Consider the following 20,366-nt stretch of genomic DNA (forward strand, 5'->3'; position numbering starts at 1 on the left):
GTTTTTGTGAAAGCTAAAAAAAGATAATTAGCCTATTATTATTATTAGTATTATTATTAAATGCTTATAAACAGGAAATACTGTATATAGAAGGACAAATTAATTAATTAAAAAAGTTAAAAAAAATCTTGTGAAATCCATAAGTGAATTTTTTTGTCTTTAATATGTTTCAATGGTTTACACAAGAGCAAGTGCACTAATGTGTTTTAAAAAATCCAAATAACAGCAACATATAAGAACAAACTCTAAATCCCCAAAATACCAAATTATTAACTGTTACAGCACCAATTCACAACAACAACAACAACAACAACAACAATAATAATAATAATAATAATAATAATAATAATAATAATAATAATAATAATAATAATAATAATAATAATTAGTAATAATTATAATAATAAACAAAAAATGTCGATATCTGTTATGAGCAGGAAAATATTTACATTGCAAATGTGGCCCATAATGCTTATTCATTACATCAAATAAATTCCTGATTGTATTGGTGGGGACTTTGATTCATAAGTGATTATTTTGAATCAGTTCACTGGGATTAAGATTTGTTCACTTGTTTAATTCACTTGTTTAATGAGTCTTTGAATCTAATCATTAAAATGAAAAGGATTTGTTCATTTTAAGGATTTGTTCACAAACCCTGAATCGTTCACTAATGAATCACCACAACAGGGGTGCCCTGTTTGACCTTTTTTACCAACTTATACTTTCAAGGAGTCAATGGCCAGTAAAGAAGAAGAAGAAAAAACATGTGCTTTTACCACTACTACTAACAATGTAGTTCTAGGCTATACGACATGTAATTCATGTTGAACAAAAGATAATGCACACGTAAAAAGTAATATAAAAAGTAACTTTTTAGACATGTAAATGTCTTCTGGGTTTTAAGGCTTCAAACTGAACAGCTCAATACACTATAATGACAATGACTTTATACAATATAGTGACAGTGACTTGGAATTTGTCTTCTGCATCACATTAGGAGCAGTGAGGAGTGAATACACACACACACACACACACACACACACACACACACACACACACACACACACACACACACACACACACACACACACACACACACACTGCAATCCGTGAACACACACACACACACACACACACACACACACACACACACACACACACACACACACACACACACACACACACACACACACACACACACACACAGAGCAGTGCCTGGGAAGCCATTGGGGGTTAGGTGCCTTGCTCAAGGGCACCTCAGTTGTAGGTATTGAGGGTGGGAGAGCGCTGTTAATTCACTCCACCACCTACATAGATACCCACCTGCCGGTATTGAAAATCCAACTGTCAACCTTTGGGTTACAAGTCCAACTCTCTAACCACTACCGAAGATGATTGCAGATGTAGTTTTAAATATCACGAGAGCGTTGGAGCAACTATTTACCAAAATATATAGCACCATCTACTGCAAATGATATATGCATATAGATAACACTGACGGTTAAATGAGAGTAGATTTGAACATTCCTAGATATTTCACTTGTATCTCAGATGATCATTTTTAAGGTGTCCATATATCTTACATTTATATGTGGAAATAATATGCTCAAAACCACATAATGTGTCCCCAATTCGTCTACATAATGTGTCTCAATTTTGTAGAAAGCAAATGTCTATTTTTTTTTTCTGAAGATACTGGCCTCGTGTATTTGGTGAAAAATCTAAAGCATGTAAATTTGCTGTGGAATTTTCTTTTTCTTTTTCTTGACTGCTTCCCTATTAAAATAAATGTCAGGTGAAAACCAAATGCTTCCCGGTAGTGTAACTCTTGGCCAGACAACCAAAGTTCTGTTCTTTGGGTGCTGAAGACAAGTGTGTTAGTGTGCAGGCTTTCTTTCTTCTATTTCCTTGACTTACTCACCACATTTTTGTTTAATTGAGCCATTGTATATGTGCCCTACCTACTGTTCAACAAGTCTCTCTCTCTCTCTCTCTCTCTCTCTCTCTCTCTCTCTCTCTCTCTCTCTCTGTCTCTCTCTCTCTCTCTCTCTCTCTCTCTCTCTCTCTCGGGAATGCAGGACTTCCTTATGGCATGACAAGTGGGTGGGAACCACAGCTGTGTGTCACAATACAAATATCACTTCCCTGTGAGCCAACTAAGAGTTCTAGCTTACACCTGTTCAGGAGCCGCACTCTTATTCATGATCGATCACTTCTAGAAAGCAATTCAAGTTCCTGACTTATCTCTTGCCGTTTCTGTGCAGTGGTAAGTATCGGTCATTGTACTAGTATTGGGTTTTGCTTTTATGGTTTTAATTTCTAAAAAACAACCTGCATAGCTAGTCTCACCTGTACTTAGAGGCAACTGTCAGATTCTTTTCATTCCAAGCTAATAGTGACCAAAATATGGTGTTTTCTCAGTACAGCTTTGTAACATTTGATCCTTTTTGTTTTGTTCTAGAGGGCCATGCTGTACATAGAGTTGATCAGACTTTGGAATGAGGCTGTGCAGGCAATAGACAGCCGGGACTGGCAGGGCGCTCTCTCTATTCTCAACCAGATCACAGATCACAACTGTCGCACTATGTTTGTGGTCGCGTCGACACACATCGCCCTGCGTCAAGTCGATTTGGCCATCAAGGTACAACCACAATCTTGGTACTTAACCATGTAAGAAATTATAGAAATTTAGGATATCTGGAATGATACTCCTTGTTTAAGGTGTTACATAGCATTTGCCAGAGTTATAGTTTAGTTTCAGGTCCACTGATCCCCAAATATGATCATCCTTATGCAAGGGACCCTCATCCTACAATCTATTTAGGATGTACTGTATAAAAGCTATATATTTGTATGAAGACCCAATAAATAGATACTGTGAAAATGAATAATATAAAATATTATTTGGAAAATATTTAGTTTCTATTATGTTACATTACATTTTTGTTCTACTCATTATAGTACAGTATAGTTACCTGTATGCATTACAATAATAATAATATATCACATTTATTTAATTAGTTCAGTTTTATTATTAATTTATTTTTACTTTTTTTTTCACTGTTTTTTTTCCTGTTCCCTTTCCCCTACTTCCTTGCAGTCCCCAGACCCCCAGTTTAAAAATCCCTTAGTTAATAAATTGGTCTTTTTAGGGTCGCAAAAAGATAATATAATCAGGAAATACGAGTAGTATAGGTCACGATTGTTATGTTTTAGTTAAAAAGGTGTACATTTTGAAATGTCATATGATACCTTTTAGGCTCTCGACCAGGTAATCGCAAAGGATTCATGTCTTGCTGTGGGATTTTTTCAGAGGTCTGCTGTTCATATCATGGCAAACAGGTGAGAAATAGACCTATTCTGTTTTTATACACCAGATCTCAATGAATGAGTCGACCAGTCTGTCAGGTAATCCACAGCGTGATGCAACACAAACATTGACCTCTTTTGTTTAAAGTTGATGTTCTGGACAGCTGATTCACTTTCATCTCACACTGCCTCTTTGTTCTCTTGCTCTCTCCATTTTTTACGTTGTCTTTCTCTCTTTTTTCTTCATGTCACTTTTTCTAACACCAGGCTGGAGGAGGCATTGTCTGATTGTGTATGGGCTCAGAAATACATGAGGGAAAACCCTGTCATTGACTACAAACAGCTGGGTCTTCGCTTTAAAATGTACAGCTGGCAGGTAAGAACATAAGCATATTTTTGTCTGATTGTGAAAAAAGTAAGACATAACCATCTATAAAAGTATGATTGTCTGGATTTAGTGTGCACGTTTTATTTGGTAACATTACAATTTGGGAAATTTTTGAAATTTTCTGTCGAACCTTGTGTCAACTCTGCCATTAAACATGAACTTTGGTGGAATTCACCTGCACAGATAGCTATCACAAGGCCTCTTTGAGGGCTGTGTGAAAAAAGCTCCATAGTTATGCAATGTCAAATGCCAGGCTGAAAAAAGATAAGACATCCCGCATTCCTCAATTTAGCCTGAATAGATGAAGCAACCTTTAAGTTCCTCAAACGCATATTAGTTGAAAAACAGAGGCAATGTATGACCATCACATGCAAAATTTGCACCACTTGTCCATCTTTAGACATAAGTGCACGTTGTATGTTTTATAAGTATGCTTTATGCAATTTACTGGAAGAATAATAGAAATAACGCCTCATTACTCACTGGGTGAAGAAATTATTAATTTTACAGATTCCAAAGAGGGTACACTCAAGGAAGAATTTAAGCCTTTTTTCAAGATTTGCACATTTCAAATAGTAAAATTCCATCAAATTAAATTGAATAGTCCTTACATATTATTCATATTATAAAATAAGAATTTTAATTGAGTAAAAAAACTAGAGCTTAATAAAACATTTTGTATAAATCTGAGGGAATTGGGAATGGACCATTCAGTTTATGTTATTCATATTCATAAATTAAAAAAAATAATAGAAAATATTTTTAAATTAAAATTTTTTTTTTGAGTGTAGTAACAAAAATATCTTACTTTAGGGATATATACACTGGTTAGGCATAACATTATGACCACTGACAGGTGAAGTGAATAACAGATTATCTCTTAATCACGGCACCTGTTAGTGGGTGTGATATAAAAGGCAGCAAGTGAACATTTAGTCCTCAAAGTTGATGAGTTAGAAGCAGGAAAAATGGGCAAGCGTAAGGATTTGAGCGAGTTTGACAATGGCCAAATTGTGATGGCTAGACAACTGGGTCAGAGCATCTCCAAAACTGCAGCTCTTGTGGGGTGTTCCCGGTCTGCAGTGGTCAGTATCTATCAAAAGTGGTCCAAGGAAGGAACAGTGGTGAAGCGGCGACAGGGTCATGGGCGGCCAATGCTTATTGATGCACGTGGGGAGCAAAGGCCGTGTGGTCCGATCAAACAGACGATGAATCACGTTTTATTTTGGCTGGGTGTGCATCGCTTACCTGGGGAACACATGGCAGCCAGGACATTACAGGACTTAAAGGATCTGCTGCTAACATCTTGGTGCCAGACACCACAGCACACCTTCAGGGGTCTAGTGGAGTCCATGCCTCAACAGGTCAGGTTTTGGCAGCAAAACGGGGGCCAACAATATTAGGTCATAATGTTATGCCTGATCGCTGTATGTATATTCACACACTACCATTGAAATGTTTGGGGGCTGTTTTTTTTATGTCTTTGTAATTAGTCTCTTATGCTCACCAAGGCTGCATTTATTTGACAAAATACAGAATCAAAGTATCAAAATGCAATAAAATCAATAATATTTTGAAACAGTATTAAGGTTTAAAATAATTTATATTTTAATATATTTAAAAATATATATTTTATTCCAGTGATGGCATTACTCCAGTCTTCAGTGTCACGTGATCCTTCAGAAATCGATGCACAAGAAACATTTCTTATTATCACAGTTAAAACTGTGGAAACCATTATATATTTTTTAGGATTCTTTCCTGAATAGAAACTTCAAAAGGACAGCATTTATTTGAAATAAATATGATACATTATAATAAATGTCTGTAGTGTCTTTTGATAAATTTAATACATCCTTGATGAATAAAAGTGTTAAAAAAATGAACATTTTTTTTTAAAAGTACTGTATAATCTTTTCTTGTCCTGTTGATATGATATGTACAACTTTTATTTGTTCACTTATAGGTCCTTTATAATGCGGCAGCCATTCACTCCAGATTGCAACAATGGGACAAAGCCAGGGACATTTTGCTGGCGGCCTCACAGGAGAGAGGAGCGGGCCGAAGCAACCTAATAGACACAGCTCTAGAGGCTATTTCTGTAAGACCTATGTAATACTTACATCAAGAAAATGCAAATAGAAGGCTGAAAAGCTTTTTCATACTGCAAGACATCCACCGCTAGCTTTTATTGCCCTTTTACTGATAATGTATCACTGAACACTGTGGTTTGTAATGATCTCTGAAGTCTGTTTTCAACACCCCACTAAACAGTAGTCACTTAATGTTTCTGTCCAATTTATTCCCAGAGGAGAGAGGTTCTGGAGCCTCTCCTGGTGCCAGAGGGTGAAGTGTTCCGTCCCAGGAAACAAGAGGTAGACCAGCTTAAACCGAGGGACTTCTTGGGTGAAGCAAAGGTGATTCGCATTTTCACGCTCTACTGCTGCTTTAATAGCTGTTTGAAAATGATAAACTCCACTATAATCCAACAAAAGGAGTCAACACAACACAAAACCTAAATGTGCAATATCAAATATTACAGACAAATAAATTGTAATGACATGTATGCAGTACATTTAAAAAGGCAAACTGTTAATGTTTCAAGGGCTCTAAGTCAGTGGGTCTCAGCCTTTTTGACTTCAGCTCCCCCAATTGTCCACAACAATATGGAGGAAGGATGGGGATTTTCACAAATATTTTCTACCTGATAAAATATGTCTGAGCTTGTTATAACAAAAAAAATGGTATATTCAGAAAATGAATAAAAATGCTCTTGGATTTTTATTAATGACATTATTAACAATATTAAATTTTTTTCTATAACATTTCCAGATCTAGAAGTCACTTATTTCTTAAATATTTAATTTATTGTGTTTTTTGTATTTATTTTGTAGCTTATTTAGTGCTTGTTTTGTCTTTTTTTCCTGATAATTTTAAAATTATAATTTGACCTATAATTTTAAGGCCACCTTAGAAGTTTTCTGAGGCCCCCTAGTGGGGGCATTTGAAACTAACAGTTGAAAATCGGTTGAAAATATATAAATATATGTATGTAAGAACTTAATAGCTGCACAAAAAAGAATGCATCCGCTGGTTTCAACTGTTAAATGATTGTAATCACATACACATGATGATTCTGCACTAAAAGCACTATACAAGAAATTTGACAAATCCCTGAAACTAAACTCTTCTTCTCTCAGGTCATCACTTCTTTGATTCCAAATGATGACTTCAGGGGCTTTGATCCCCTCAGACCACAGGTAAAGTTACCACCTGAGATGCTACAACCTCCAAATTTCGTTTTCTTTTCACTGTCTTTTGGTTTCTCACCAAACTCCACTGATTTTGTATGTCCCTGCAGAAACCAGGGTACTACGAGCCAAATGTAGTTGACGGCCAGTAAGTATTCAGAAAATATTAAAGACTGTTACAAGACCAGCTCAATACACTGAGATAACATATGATATAATATGTCATTCTTTCATAGGGACTCTCGTTACATGGTAATGAAGAGCGCTTATGTGGCAAAAGGTGCAGGGGAGCTAAACGTGCCTGCTGGAGCAGAAGTGTTTGTGTATAGTGATGACGACAAGGACGGGCTGGCAGTAGTCATTTATGATGGAAAGGTGGGATACTCTTTCATTCTAGATGTGAAGGATGATTACTGGGGATTTGTTTTGATTTGGAGGCACATTGAATATTTTTCCGCCAGTATGACAATCTGAAGGCACAATATATGTAAGAGTTTTGGATTCAAATACCAAAAAGAACCACTAGAACAACGTTATATATTTTGTTGACTTGTGTACTTACATTATCCTAAATGTTTCCATGTTTAAATCCAGAGAAATAAGCAATTTTGACACGGACCGTGTCCATGCATCTCCTATCAATGAATCATACCTGCATTACCCTCAATTTCTGGTTTTATTTAGTATGGAAACTATGGAAACACTGGTTTTATTTAGTATGGAAACTATGGAAACACCAATTGTTTCAAAAAACACCAACACTATGGACACCAACACTATGGATGCTTTAATATATTATGTGTTTTAATAGACAGGTGAGCAACTGTTTGGATACATTAATCAAAAGAAAAGTAATTATTGTTATAGCTCAACACAGTTAGTCTTTTTGTTTATATCTCATTTTCTTGATTTACCACGAGTACAATGTTTTACCATGCCATGATCTCGCTTACTGCAACGTGCAACAAGTGTCTCATAGTAGCCGCCGAGCAAATGCACAGAGAAGCATTATAACATCATTTTCAACACACTCAAATAATGTATCTAATATGATACACCAGAAAAGCACTCGCCTGCGGCATAATTAAAGCTCAGCGAAATAAAGGCGTCATCAAGCTACGCCTTTGTTTTGAATAAGCGACTTCTAGCGGCGAAAAATTACACATTGTGGCTTTAATTTGTGACTTAAGGATTACTGTTTCCAGGTCCAAGCCTCCACTTGTTTAAGTTGGGACTCCAATCTTAACAGCAGTTTATAAGCATTATTTAGTCATGTCATATTTAAGCTAAGCATTTGAAAAGTGTTTAAAACAGTGTACACCCCAATCTCCGGGCTCACAACGTCCCTGACACCATATTTCAACAATTTATAAAAGATGAATCACTGTCTGGCCAGCAAAGATTTATGTATCATGATTTTTCAGTGCATGGTCAGTTTATATTAGCACCATTTGCTTTTGGAATCTAAGCGTTTGGCCGCGAAAACAGGTCAGACTTAACAAGCAGATATTCTAGCTTTCTAATTATGTTTCTGACATTCACAAAAGCAGTTTGAGTGGCAACATCAATGTGTGATATAAAACGAATAAGAAAATATAGAGTAACACCTGAGCTATTTCTTCTTCTTTTTAATGTCAGAGAGGTCTGGTTCCCAATTTCCTGCTTGAACCCATGGTCAAGAAAAAGGGTAAATTCAAGCGAATTGTAAGTGTTATATTTTTTTAACCTCCTTGTATGACCTCTTTCATATCCCACAGTATACTGTATGTGTTTTATGGGTTTTAATAGGGTTTTTATTATTTTCCAAGGCTCATCCAGCCTTTCTCTAAGATATATTGAGCTTGGTGTAGAATGCTGAATTTTAATGAATGGAGACTATTAAAAATGTTAGTTAAAAATGTGCTTACACACTCTGCAAGCCACAGAGATTTGGCAAAGACTGCACTTTGCTTCATCACTCTTTATCACTTTCAGTATCGTTCTAAGGAAAATAGCAATCATGAAAATAAAAATGATTTAGAAGTTTATAGCCTCTTGTTACCCATTCTTCCAGAGATGTGGTTTAAAGGGATAGTTCACCCAAAAATGAAAATTAGCCCATGATTTACTCACCCTCAAATCATCCTAGGTGTATATGACTTTCTTCTTTCAGACGAATAAAATCGGAGTTATAATTCCAAAAGACCAGGCTAATCCAAGTGTTATTATAGCAGTAATAGTTGTTCTGTTTTTGAGTATAAAAATCCATCTGTCTGTCAAATAACGTTCTCCACGTGGCTCCGGGGTGTTAATAAAGGCCTTCTGAAGCGAATTGACGCGTTTGTGTAAGAAAAATATCCATAATTAGTTTCGGCCGACGGCCTTCCGTGTTCAATTTATGGAAAAAGTGTTGAAAGGTCCTCTGCCAATCGAAAGACAAACGCGACCAGGTACGCGTTTGATTCACTTTCAACTTTAAACACTTTTCCATGGAAGGCGATCGGCTGGAACTTTACTTGATAAAGTTTTAAATATGGATATTTTTCTTACCCAAACACATCGATTCGCTTCAGAAGGCCTTTATTAACACCCCGGAGCCGCGTGGAGCCCATTATTCGATGGACAGGTGCATTTTTTTATGGACTTCAAAAACTATTATTGCAATTATAATGCTTGAATTAGCCTGGACTTTTGTAATATAACTCTGATGTGTTCGTCTGAAAGAAGAATGTCATATACACCTAGGATGACTTGAGGGTGAGTAAATCATGGGCTAATTTTCATTTTTGGCTGAACTATCCCTTTAATTGTGCTTGTTTTGCATACTGTAGGAGCTGTGACCTTGTTCTTGAGCCTCTGATGTTCAATATCAGAATTAAAGTTGTTATAGGCAATAACCTACTGAGTGCTTTTCTCTGCATATCACTTGGAAGGAACTCGCCAATGGCATCCCACATCCACCAGCCCTAACCCCCCCAAATCGACCCCAAGGTCCATCTCAACGTACATTAGGTACAGTAAAAAAAAAAATTCAGATAAAACAGACACATTGAAACTAAAACTGTTTGTTAATAACTAAAGTTGTTTTTATAATTATAGAATTATTATAAAATATATATTATTATAAAAAAGAAAAAAAAAGTAGAGCGCATGCTCCAATATGTTGCATAATGCAGTTATTATTTCCTGTCAGTTCTTCAACTGTCCTAAAAATAAATAAAATGATTGTACCAGTATTCTGAAGAAAGATTTTACCAGTACCCTCTCTTCTGTAGAGTTTCACCCCTCCTGTGCCGGTGCTACCCACACAACTCCTCCAATGACCAGCAACTCCACCCGCGTCCCTACGCAGCAGGTGAGTAATAAAACACACTTGAAAAAGATGAAAGAATGCTCACCTTGTGCAGGACAAATCCCTTTTGTGCGTCACTCCAAGATTTTTTATTTTTATTTTGCCACCAATAACTAGCCTAAAAGATAATGTGAACGATTTATGTTCAAATGAACAGATTTGTTGTCTATAAACATGGGGTTTCAATTATTTAACTTTAACATTTGGTGCCCTCTAATCATGAATATTTGGTTAGAACCTCAGTGCTTAAATCTTATATACTTCTGCAAATTCATTTTATCTCCCTGTCCAATTTGTCAAGCCTGAAAGCCAACATTTCTGACAGTATCTGTACTGTATATGGAAATAGAAGCAGAGCATGATTAATGCAGTGGCCGTCATGTTTGAAGAACAGACAGGAAATAATAACTGCATCATGCAACATATTGGAGCATGCGCTCTACTTAAACAATGCCACATTTTTTTTACGTTTTATTATTTTATTATAACCGTTTTCTCGATATTAGTTTAGAAATGACATTTTCTTTCTTTTTTTATAATAATATATATTGTATAACAATTTTATAATAATAAAAACAACTTTAGTTATTAACAAACAGTTTTAGTTTCAATGTGTCTGTTTTGTGTGAGATGAGATCTTTTGAATGGGTTTTGTGACTCAGACAAGAAGTGGAGTGGAGTGTTGAGGCAGCAGGCCTTTGATTTGGCCTGATTCAGTCAGAAAGACACCCAAGGGAGCAAAAGAAAGCTGAAAATCTGAAGAGGAGACTATTTAAGGCCACTGCCTGGTAGAGAAACCCAATAACCCTTATATTCACTTATATTTCAATATCCCAAATCCTTGTGCACAAGATAGAATTTTGTAATGGAAAAGGGAACTTTGAATTTTTTTCATGTTCTTGTATTATAACTTCATTCACTTAGGCTAGCTTATACTTATGATCAGTTTAATGCAAAAATCTGATTCAGATGTATCTCTGTTGCATCAGCCATAATGTGTGACCTCCATTTCTCAGGCCCAAACTTCACCACAGGACTCTGGATCAGTCGTAGTCAAGGTGCACTACACATACACCATGGCTCTGAGAGTTCCTTTAGAAACTCCTTTCCGGGATCTGCAAGAGAAAATCGCTCAGAAATTAGGACAGCCTGTGATCAACATTCGCCTCAGGTAATATTGCAGACCTGCAGTCTGGCTGACCTGCTTTTAGTTGCCATAAATTCCCAGCATTAAAGTATATTAAAACTCTGGTCACATTTTTTCATTGAACAAACCCCCTCACCATCCTTGACTCACAAAGTACTAAACTCCCTCTCACAGACACAGAAGGCATGGCACCAGAGTACTAATGCCACTAAATGGTGACGATGGACTGGATAGCTTAGAGGGTGTGGCTGAATCAGGACGTGCCCAAATTTGGTGTCAGGTAACCTTACTCATTTTTGATTGACAGCTCTCAGTGAAGCCTGTTAAAGGAGATTAATTGTGTGTCATTTCTGCGCCTCTACTGTCACCAAACGGAATACGGTTTCCCATGCACAATGCTGTCTGCGATTTGTCTTATTGTGTCACCCAAAATTCACACCAATGGTTGAGCTAGTGTCTGTATGCTCAAACAGAGCAGTGTTTTGATAGTATCACATAGTCACGTAGTGTTTACATTATTTTAGGAAATCAAAACCTATAGCTTACTTGTTTATTCAACTGTGGGGGGAAAAAACACCCATCACCTTGAACTTTGTTCTATTACAAATGAATGTTACACCAATTTAGCAATTTTTAATTTCTTTTTTCCCCTCCATCTTGTCCCAAGAACGAGGACCCTCTGGCAAACAGGTCCATTCTTTATCAGATGGTGGCACTATATGACTACAATGCCCAAGGCCCAGAGGATTTGGAATTCGGTGAAGGCGACACAATTGACATTCTCAGTGAGGGTATGTAAACGCAGGGGTGTCTTTTCTTTATTATTATGTAATTCAAATTTGTTTTACACACCAGTGATGGGGTAAGAACAGTATTTTTCTTTTTTCTCCAATTTGCAGTGAATAAGGAGTGGTTAGAGGGGCACTTTGCTGGAAAAATCGGCATCTTCCCGAGAAGCTTTGCTCATCTGGATACAGAGAGCATCAGTGGGGCATCAACGGACTGACACAGCCTCGAAACATCTACAGTAGCCATAATAGTGTTCAATCATTAAGAACTTTATGTGCAGCGACAGTATAGAGGCATTCATCTGCCAAAGTTAATGACAGTATTTATCAGAAGTTATTTTTTTCTTTATGGCAAATTGTGCCTTCACAAGCTCCTGACTGCTGTTTTTATGAACATGATCACAATAACTTTAGAGCATAGATTCTGAAAGATTAAATTAATTTCTCCTCTTCACAAGGTACTGTATTTAAAAAAAGATTTTTTTCCATTATAACATTTTCCTTGATTTATTTTTGCCATTTACTTAATGAAATTACAGCTCTCTTTAAGTGCTTTTAACTGGAAAATAATATCATTAGGGAATTTAAGCTGTCTAAAGTATGTATAATGGTTCTGGAACACCTGAATTCTGTGTGAATTAGATGCCAACTGGAAACTCTTGGCTCTCTTTACAGAGTGAGTTCATTTAATATTAATAGAAAAGGGTGAATTTCAGGTACTTTTTGTGATCACAAAACAGGGTGGCTAGAGGCCAAATCCAGAGTTTTAAATAGTGCTCCATAGGATGTCAGCTTCAGTTTACATCATTTCCACCCACCTCTTCTTAACCTGCAGCTGACACGGTATCTATCATATACAAACTGAATAGCAGCGCAGCAAAAAAGAGATGATTTAACTTACATCACACCCATACAATATACACTGCTGGCAGTTTTTTTTTTTTCAGACTGCATGGGTCAGATGTCATAAAATGGCTTTTAAATCACCCCTGTCCGGTAATGAAAGCTAAATACACCTCAGCAAGGTATTCGTAATGCAGTGTTTAATGGCGTGGTGTGCTCTGTCAGACTGGGCACTGGGGCATGGCACTGCAGCATACGATCCCTCTGCTCTTTTATATTGCGGTAATTATGGGGTTGGCAGAGCCCAGCGTGACGCACATTTCCCTCAATTCACATTAAACATTCTGCTATTAATCAAAGCCGTACCGCATTCTGACTCAACGTTTACCGATCAGTTCTTCCACTTCTACCTTCTGTCCCTGGTTTATATTTGTTGAAGAGTGACAATTTGTGTTGCATTTATGAGCTGTTGTAAATGGCATTGTATAAGTGTCAGGGAGTAATACAGTTTAACATGTTTCAGTGAGAAAACAGCCTTCTGTCTGTTTTTATTTTTATAGGGGATGTAAGTGAACTGTATTTTGTGCAGCCAACAGTGGCAATTTAATGGCCTTAAGCATAACCTGTCGTAAAAGTTACTTGTTTATTCAGTGCATCACTCGAACGCTTCTCAAAAGATTATGTGGGACTCTTTAAGCATAAACCGGCCAACTGTGGTGGTGCAGGGAGAAATCTCGGATTAAAGTCAAGAGAACAGGAATTACTCAAATCAGGTTAAACCATCCTAACCACACAGCTTTATTAAATCACTCTCTCAAACATGCGTACGTCGAGAGAAATAAGATGTCAGGGATGTCCATGTCAGGGAAATATCTTTGGTATTTCAGCACCTAATTGAATTATTGTCTGATATTTTGGAGCACTTTTGAGCATGTATATGTGACTTACTGCTGAGGTGTAATACACTCTCTTCTGCAATGCATAAAGATCAGTGAGCATCTCTATTGTCTCATTTAGGCCCATTAATTGTTCATTAATTTTTGCCACCATGCTCTGCCAAGAGCTGTAATTGCAAATTAACAATGAATTTGACTCTTTTGCTCTTAAAGGGCTGTAAATCAGTGGGTTGGAGATCCAGAAGGATGAAGAAAGTTCATCTGAAAGGGTCTATACATGTGTTTAGTCTCATTTTGATCTTAAATTAACCATTTTAAATCACTAATTTAGCCACTGATGTGATTGTAATGTATTTCTTTTAATTATTAGTACTTATCTCATTTTATATGCCGCACTTTTTGTTTAATTTGTATTATTGTTCTATTTATTCAAATCAAAATTGACAAAAAAAAAAAAAATTAATGGAATATTGCAGTATTTATTATAAATGATTTATTCATGTGCAAATGAATGTGCCCTCATAACAATATATTTTCTCTGATGAGGTGTTTACCGGTGCAAGGGCGGTACAGCCTGCCACTCACATGAGATCACAGCAATAGCAAACCACAACCATCCAATCAATTCCCTTCAAGTCCCGCCCTACATTTTTTCTTGTTCCAAAAGCCATTTTACTTGGATATACGTCACAATAAGGACAAAACGACCATTGCGACTTTTGTTTCATGCCGACTTTGGTGCAAAATAAAATGAAGTCATTTTAATGTGTGCAGCTATGCTGTAAATACTTTGGCAAAACAAATACACTTGGTTGCTGTTGTGCCAGTAAATCGTCTCATTATGCACTTTTAAAAGGTATCTCAAAACACATTTTTGTCACAATTTCCTTGATTTATTTCATTGTTGTATTTCTTTATTTTATTCCTATGTGTGCATGTACAGTTGGGGTCAGAATTATTGGCACCCCTGGTAAATATGATCAAAGATGGCTGTAAAAATAAATCTGCATCGTTTATCCTTTTGATCTTTCATTAAAAATGTTTTGCAAAATCGAATCTTTCATTGTAATAATAGAAAATAAATGAAATGATGAACTAAAATGCTTTTCTCCAAAACATGTTGGCCATAATTATTGGCACCCTTACATTAAATACGTTTTGCAACCTCCTTTTGCCTAGATAACAGCTCTGAGTCTTCTCCTATAATGCCTAATGAGTTTGGAAAACACCTGACAAGAGATCAGAGGCCATTCCTCCACAGAATCTCTCCATATCCTTCAGATTCCCAGCTCCATGTTCAGTTCTCCCCATTCATTTTCAAGGTTTCAGGGATGGTCATGGAAGAAGCTTCATTTTGTGCTCAGTGACACATTTTTGTGTTGATTTTGCTGTTTGTTTTGGATCATAGTCCTGATGGAAGATCAAACCACGGCCGATTAAACGATAGCCGTGGCAGGTTTTGATTTTTTTATCTGCTGGTATTTGCTAGAATCCATGATGCCATGTTTCTGGACAAGAGACCTCTGGCATAAAATAGGCCCACAACTTTAAAGATCCAATGGTATATTTAACTGTGGGCATGGGGTACTTTTCATCCCTGTTGGCACCAAACTGTTGGGTTTGCTGCTAAAAAGCTCTTTTTTTTGTTTCATCTGACCACAGAACCAGGTCCCGTTAGAAGTTCCAGTCATGTCTGACATCTGAAAATGCTGGACATTGTTTTTTGGATAAGCGAGGAGGATTTTTCTTGAATCCCTCCCAAACAACGTGGTGATGTAGGGGTTGTTTGATTTTTTTAGGCTTTCTGACCCCAAAACTCAACTTATCTCTCCAATTCTCCAGCTGTGATCCTTGGAGAGTCTTTGGCCACTCAAACTCTTCTCCTCGCCACGCATTAAGACAATATAGACACTTGACCTCTTCCAGGCACATTCATAACATCTTTAGTTGATTCTAACTTCTTAATTATTGCCCTTTTTTCTTACAGCTTCTGTAGCTTCTTTCTATTTTGTGAAGCTCAACAATCTTTTGCTGCACATCAGAACTACACTGAACAAAATTATAAACAAAACACTTTTTAGTTCTTTTGCCCCCATTTTTCATGAGCTGAGCTTTTCATTTTTCTGTCCACTTATTTCTCTCAAATATTGTTCACAAATCTGTCTAAATCTGTGTTAGTGAGCACTTCTCCTTTGCCGAGATAATCCATCCACCTCACTGTTGTGGCATATCAAGATGCTGATTAGACAGCATGATTATTGCACAGGTGTGCCGTAGGCTGGCCACAATAAAAGGCCACTCTAAGGCCTAGTCCAGACGTACACGGGTATTTTTATAACCAGAGTTTTTCCTCCTCCGTTTTAAAAAACAATCGCGTCCACACAAGCACAGTTTAAAAAAATCTCTGTCCACATGAAAATGCAAAACTACGCTATGATTGGCTGCCTGATATCCACATGGGTCCCATCCATGGCACAGATGCACTGAGGGATGCCATGGGCTCAGTGAAACCCTTCTACAAGTTCCTTTACTTTGGACTCGTATGCTCGTCGTCATCCTCGGGGTCTTGACCTGACTGCAGTTTGTCGTTGTAACTGACTTGAGTGGGAAAATACTTTCAATGACGTCTGGCACTTTGGAGGGGTGTTCTCTTCACGGATGAATCCCGGTTTTCACTGTACAGGGCAGATGGCAGACAGCGTGTATGGCGTAGTGTGGGTGAGCAGTTTGCTGATGTCAACGTTGTGGATCGAATGGCAAGTGCTATGTTATGGACAACGTACACGGTTGCATTTTATTGATGGCATTTTGAATGCAAAATGTCATCAATACCGTGACAAAATCCTGAGGCCCATTGTTGTGCCATTCATCCACAACCATCACCTCATGTTGCAGCATGATAATGCATAGCCCCATGTTGCAAGGATCTGTACACAATTCCTGGAAGCTGAAAACATCCCAGTTTTTGCATGGCCTGCATACTCACCGGGCATGTCACCCATTGAGCTTGGGATGCTCTGGATCGGCATATACGACAGCATGTTCCAGTTCCTGCAAATATCCAGCAACTTCGCACAGCCATTGAAGAGGAGTGGACCAACATTCCACAGGCCACAGTGGATGGTGGATGGATTATCTCGGCAAAGGAGAAGTGCTCACTAACACAGATTTAGACAGATTTGTGAACAATATTTGAGAGAAACAGGCCTTTTGTGTACATAGAAAAAGTCTTAGATCTTTTAGTTCAGCTCATGAAAAATGGGGGCAAAAACCAAAGTGTTTGTTCAGTGTATATTCTTTGGTTTTACTCATTCTGATGAATGATTAAGGGAATTTGGCCTTTCTGTTTCCTCATATTCGTGAAACAAGAAGTCATAGCTAGACAATTTCATGTTCCTAGTAACCCTGGTGTGCTAAATGTATATCTAAATGTAGATATTAATAGGAACATACTTCAGAGATATTTTACTCATAAAAAAATGTAGAGGTGCCAATAATAGTGGCCAAAGTGTTTTGGAGAAAAACTTTTATTTCATAATGTGAACCCCCCCCCCCCCCCACACACACACACACACAAAAGGATGAGGTTAAATAAAGCCTTAAAGGGAGCAACAGTCTGTCCATATAAGATTATTAATAGCTCTGGTTTGTGTACTGTAGGTAGTGGATGTCTGCTGACAGGCCTTTCTAATTCCTCTTTATGAGCTTAGAGGATGACACGTGTGTTTTAACTGAGCTTCAACAGCAGAAGAAATCCAAAGTCTGGACTGAAAACCTTGCTGGTTGCTTTTTTAACCCATCAGACAACGTAGACTGAGCAAATATAATATGGATAAGTATTCTTGTTAATACAAATCAATTCATGGACTGCCCTGAATGTACAGTATGGATTATGCAGCTTTTCTCAGCAGATGCAATTTCAGACACAGCATCTGTGAGAGAGCAGAGCTGAGTTTAAGATGTGATATTACACACTTTGCTCAGATACAGAGTATTAGAGAGTTTCAAGTATAAATGGAGCACTCATAAATCAAGCACAAACATATCCAAACACTGCCCTAGTTTTGTTAATCTGTTCACTACCTCCTGTTAACAGATAAGACATCCACTGAAAGATTGAAATGTAAGTCTTTAAAATTTCGTCAGATCTTTTGAGTGTTCCAAAGAATCAAATGTGTTTTTCATTAGTTATCACTGAAAAATATATTTAGGTCACTATGTTTTCTTGATTTAATGGCTCTCTGAAATACTTGATTCTGATTCATTTTACTTGCGGAATGTATATTTGGATCTCTAAATTGGATGTTCCACTGTTGCTCTTAGCACCATACTGGCACAACTTTCATGTTAAATTGCATAAATTAATCATGTTTAATAAATATTATTTTGGTTTAATATGTTTAATAATACAAGTATTGTGTACTTGTTGCACTTGTATCTTTCTGAGCAGAAACGTAAGGCTAATCTACAATCTATTTGCTTCGAAATGAGAGGGACAACAGTAGCTACTGACTGGCCTGCGTTTTGTTTTGTAACTGACAGGCTGGCTCCTCATATGCCTCATGAAACACATCAAACGTGTAGGATCTAATATCTGTAAAGCTGAGATCAAGTGGCTGTGGTTTCGACTGTGTTTAAGACACACTTTGCCTTTACGAACTTTTACGTTATGGCCCCAAGTGCGCACTATACTCTCTGCAAACGACTTTTCAATTGATTAACGTCAATAGCCCGGCTGCCTTGAACATTAAAAATAGCTCACGCGCAGGAAAAATGTAGTTTTGTTTGTCCAAATGCTATGTTCCTCATAGTTGTTTGTTCCTAAGCAACAGAGGCGCCTCACGCTTGCGTCATTTCCTCCAGAGCGCCTGTGTCGGTATCTCACTACGGACTCAGTAGTAGCGACAAGAAATCCGAGCGAGCCACACTGACCACGCGCGCTCCTCTTCTGAGCGCGGCTGTCAAACTTCAAACGTTCGTATTGTGTGTTTTTTATTTTTTTTATTTATCTTCTTAATCTTTGCAGGACGTCTCATTTCCCGTTTCTTTTCGCACAATGTGTTACCAAAAGGATTAAAGTCACTATTACGGACGTCAAATCCTCGCGGGACTTAATTCGGGTTTGTCTCTGGACGAACAGTGGACTTTTTCCACTATATATAGCATTCAAAGTGATCATTAAACAATTTGTATTCATGCTCAAAAGTTTCGAAACTGTATTGCACTAATTATTTTGCCATTTACTGTATCGTTGTTGTTTTTTTGAGCGCGCGCTCTCAAACGAGGAGCTAACTCTCACAGCATGACACGTCTCACCGGTTTAACGCACGAATCGCGGTTCATTTCTGTTTTTAGCAAGATACGGTGACCGTGCTCCGTTCCTAATGCCTGATGTGAAATCCCCCTGTGGTTTTGAGGTGTCTGAGAATGAGCACGGATCTGGAGCGCGCTTCTCTCAAGTCGAGCGCGAACTCGCTGGGCTCCGGTGGTCGCGCGCTCTCCGTTAACGTCAAGAAGTTGCACAACGCGCTCAACGTGCTGCTCAACGACTTCGAAAGGGAGCAGTTCATCCACTGTCTCAACATTTACCACGCCAAGCGCAATGTATTCGATCTCGTGCAGACTCTCAAAGTCATTCTCAACACACCTAACAAGCGCCAACTGTTACCCATGCTGCGCCTGGTCATACCCCGCTCGGACCAGCTGCTATTCGACCAGTACACATCGGAAGGGCTTTATCTGAAGACGGATCTGCTGACAGGCAGTGTCAAGCATGAGTGCTCGGAAGACATCAACAGCACAAACGCGCATGCAGGAGCATCCTCGGTGCACTTTCTGCCCGAGTCCGAGCAGGCCGGTCCCAGTCACGGATCTGTGCGCGCCGCTCCTGTTTTCAGCACCACAGTTGAGGGGACAGCGCCAGCGCTGATGCTGGAAGCGCCTGATGAAATCCGCCAAGTTACGCTGAAAAGGAGCAAGAGCCACGAAGGCCTGGGATTCAGCATACGGGGTGGGTCAGAGCATGGAGTTGGCATCTATGTGTCTTTGGTGGAGCCGGGATCATCCGCTGAGAGAGAGGGGCTGAGAGTTGGAGACCAGATCATGAAAGTCAATAACATGGTGTTTGACCGAGTCACTCATGGAGAGGCAGTCAAGGTGATGTGTGTTCTCTATGTTTGTGTGTGTGTGTGTGTGTGTGTGTGTGTGTGTGTGTGTGTGTGTGTATGTGTGTGTTTGATCACTCTATTTAAACATTTCTCTTCCTCAACACTTACGTGAATCTGTTATGTGTGAAATTCTTTCACTGTAAAAAATAAAAAGACACTTGATGTACCATTTTTTGTTTATCAGACTGCCACACTGCTGGAAACTTCTAGAAAACTTCTAGGACCCTTATCAAAAAGGGCAGT

General features: G+C 38.1%; 2 protein-coding genes across 2 annotated transcripts in view; both read left to right on the top strand.

Annotated features, from left to right (window-relative positions):
- The first annotated feature begins 2,095 nt into the window (after positions 1–2,095).
- noxa1 (NADPH oxidase activator 1) lies at positions 2,096–14,401 on the top strand. The gene is made up of 16 exons (XM_079815025.1): positions 2,096–2,269; positions 2,465–2,644; positions 3,263–3,345; positions 3,580–3,688; positions 5,667–5,801; positions 6,010–6,117; positions 6,901–6,960; positions 7,062–7,099; positions 7,188–7,326; positions 8,590–8,655; positions 9,864–9,942; positions 10,206–10,285; positions 11,299–11,453; positions 11,604–11,709; positions 12,097–12,220; positions 12,329–14,401. The coding sequence occupies exons 2-16, from the start codon at positions 2,471–2,473 to the stop codon at positions 12,433–12,435; spliced, it is 1,563 nt and encodes a 520-aa protein (XP_079671151.1). The 5' UTR covers positions 2,096–2,269; positions 2,465–2,470; the 3' UTR covers positions 12,436–14,401.
- Positions 14,402–18,851: 4,450 nt separating this feature from the next.
- Positions 18,852–20,366, top strand: part of whrnb (whirlin b) — a gene marked incomplete at its 3' end in the record, with an annotated part of 68,622 nt that continues 67,107 nt past the window's right edge. The window contains exon 1 of the mRNA XM_079816017.1: positions 18,852–20,112. Within this exon, the coding sequence (XP_079672143.1) occupies positions 19,384–20,112 (729 nt within the window). The 5' untranslated portion in view covers positions 18,852–19,383. The remainder of the gene's footprint in view (positions 20,113–20,366) is intronic.

Source organism: Gobio gobio (assembly GCF_949357685.1).
Source record: "Gobio gobio genome assembly, chromosome: 4".
In the NCBI taxonomy this organism is placed as follows: domain Eukaryota; kingdom Metazoa; phylum Chordata; class Actinopteri; order Cypriniformes; family Gobionidae; genus Gobio; species Gobio gobio.

What these genes read in the sequence shown, in the direction of transcription:
- noxa1 (XM_079815025.1), top strand. Translation starts at nt 2,471, where the DNA reads ATGCTGTACATAGAGTTGATCAGACTTTGGAATGAGGCTGTGCAGGCA. An exon ending in CAGCTCTAGAGGCTATTTCT is followed by an intron (nt 5,802 to 6,009) that starts GTAAGACCTATG and finishes ATTTATTCCCAG; the next exon opens with AGGAGAGAGGTTCTGGAGCC. An exon ending in CCAAATGTAGTTGACGGCCA is followed by an intron (nt 7,100 to 7,187) that starts GTAAGTATTCAG and finishes ATTCTTTCATAG; the next exon opens with GGACTCTCGTTACATGGTAA.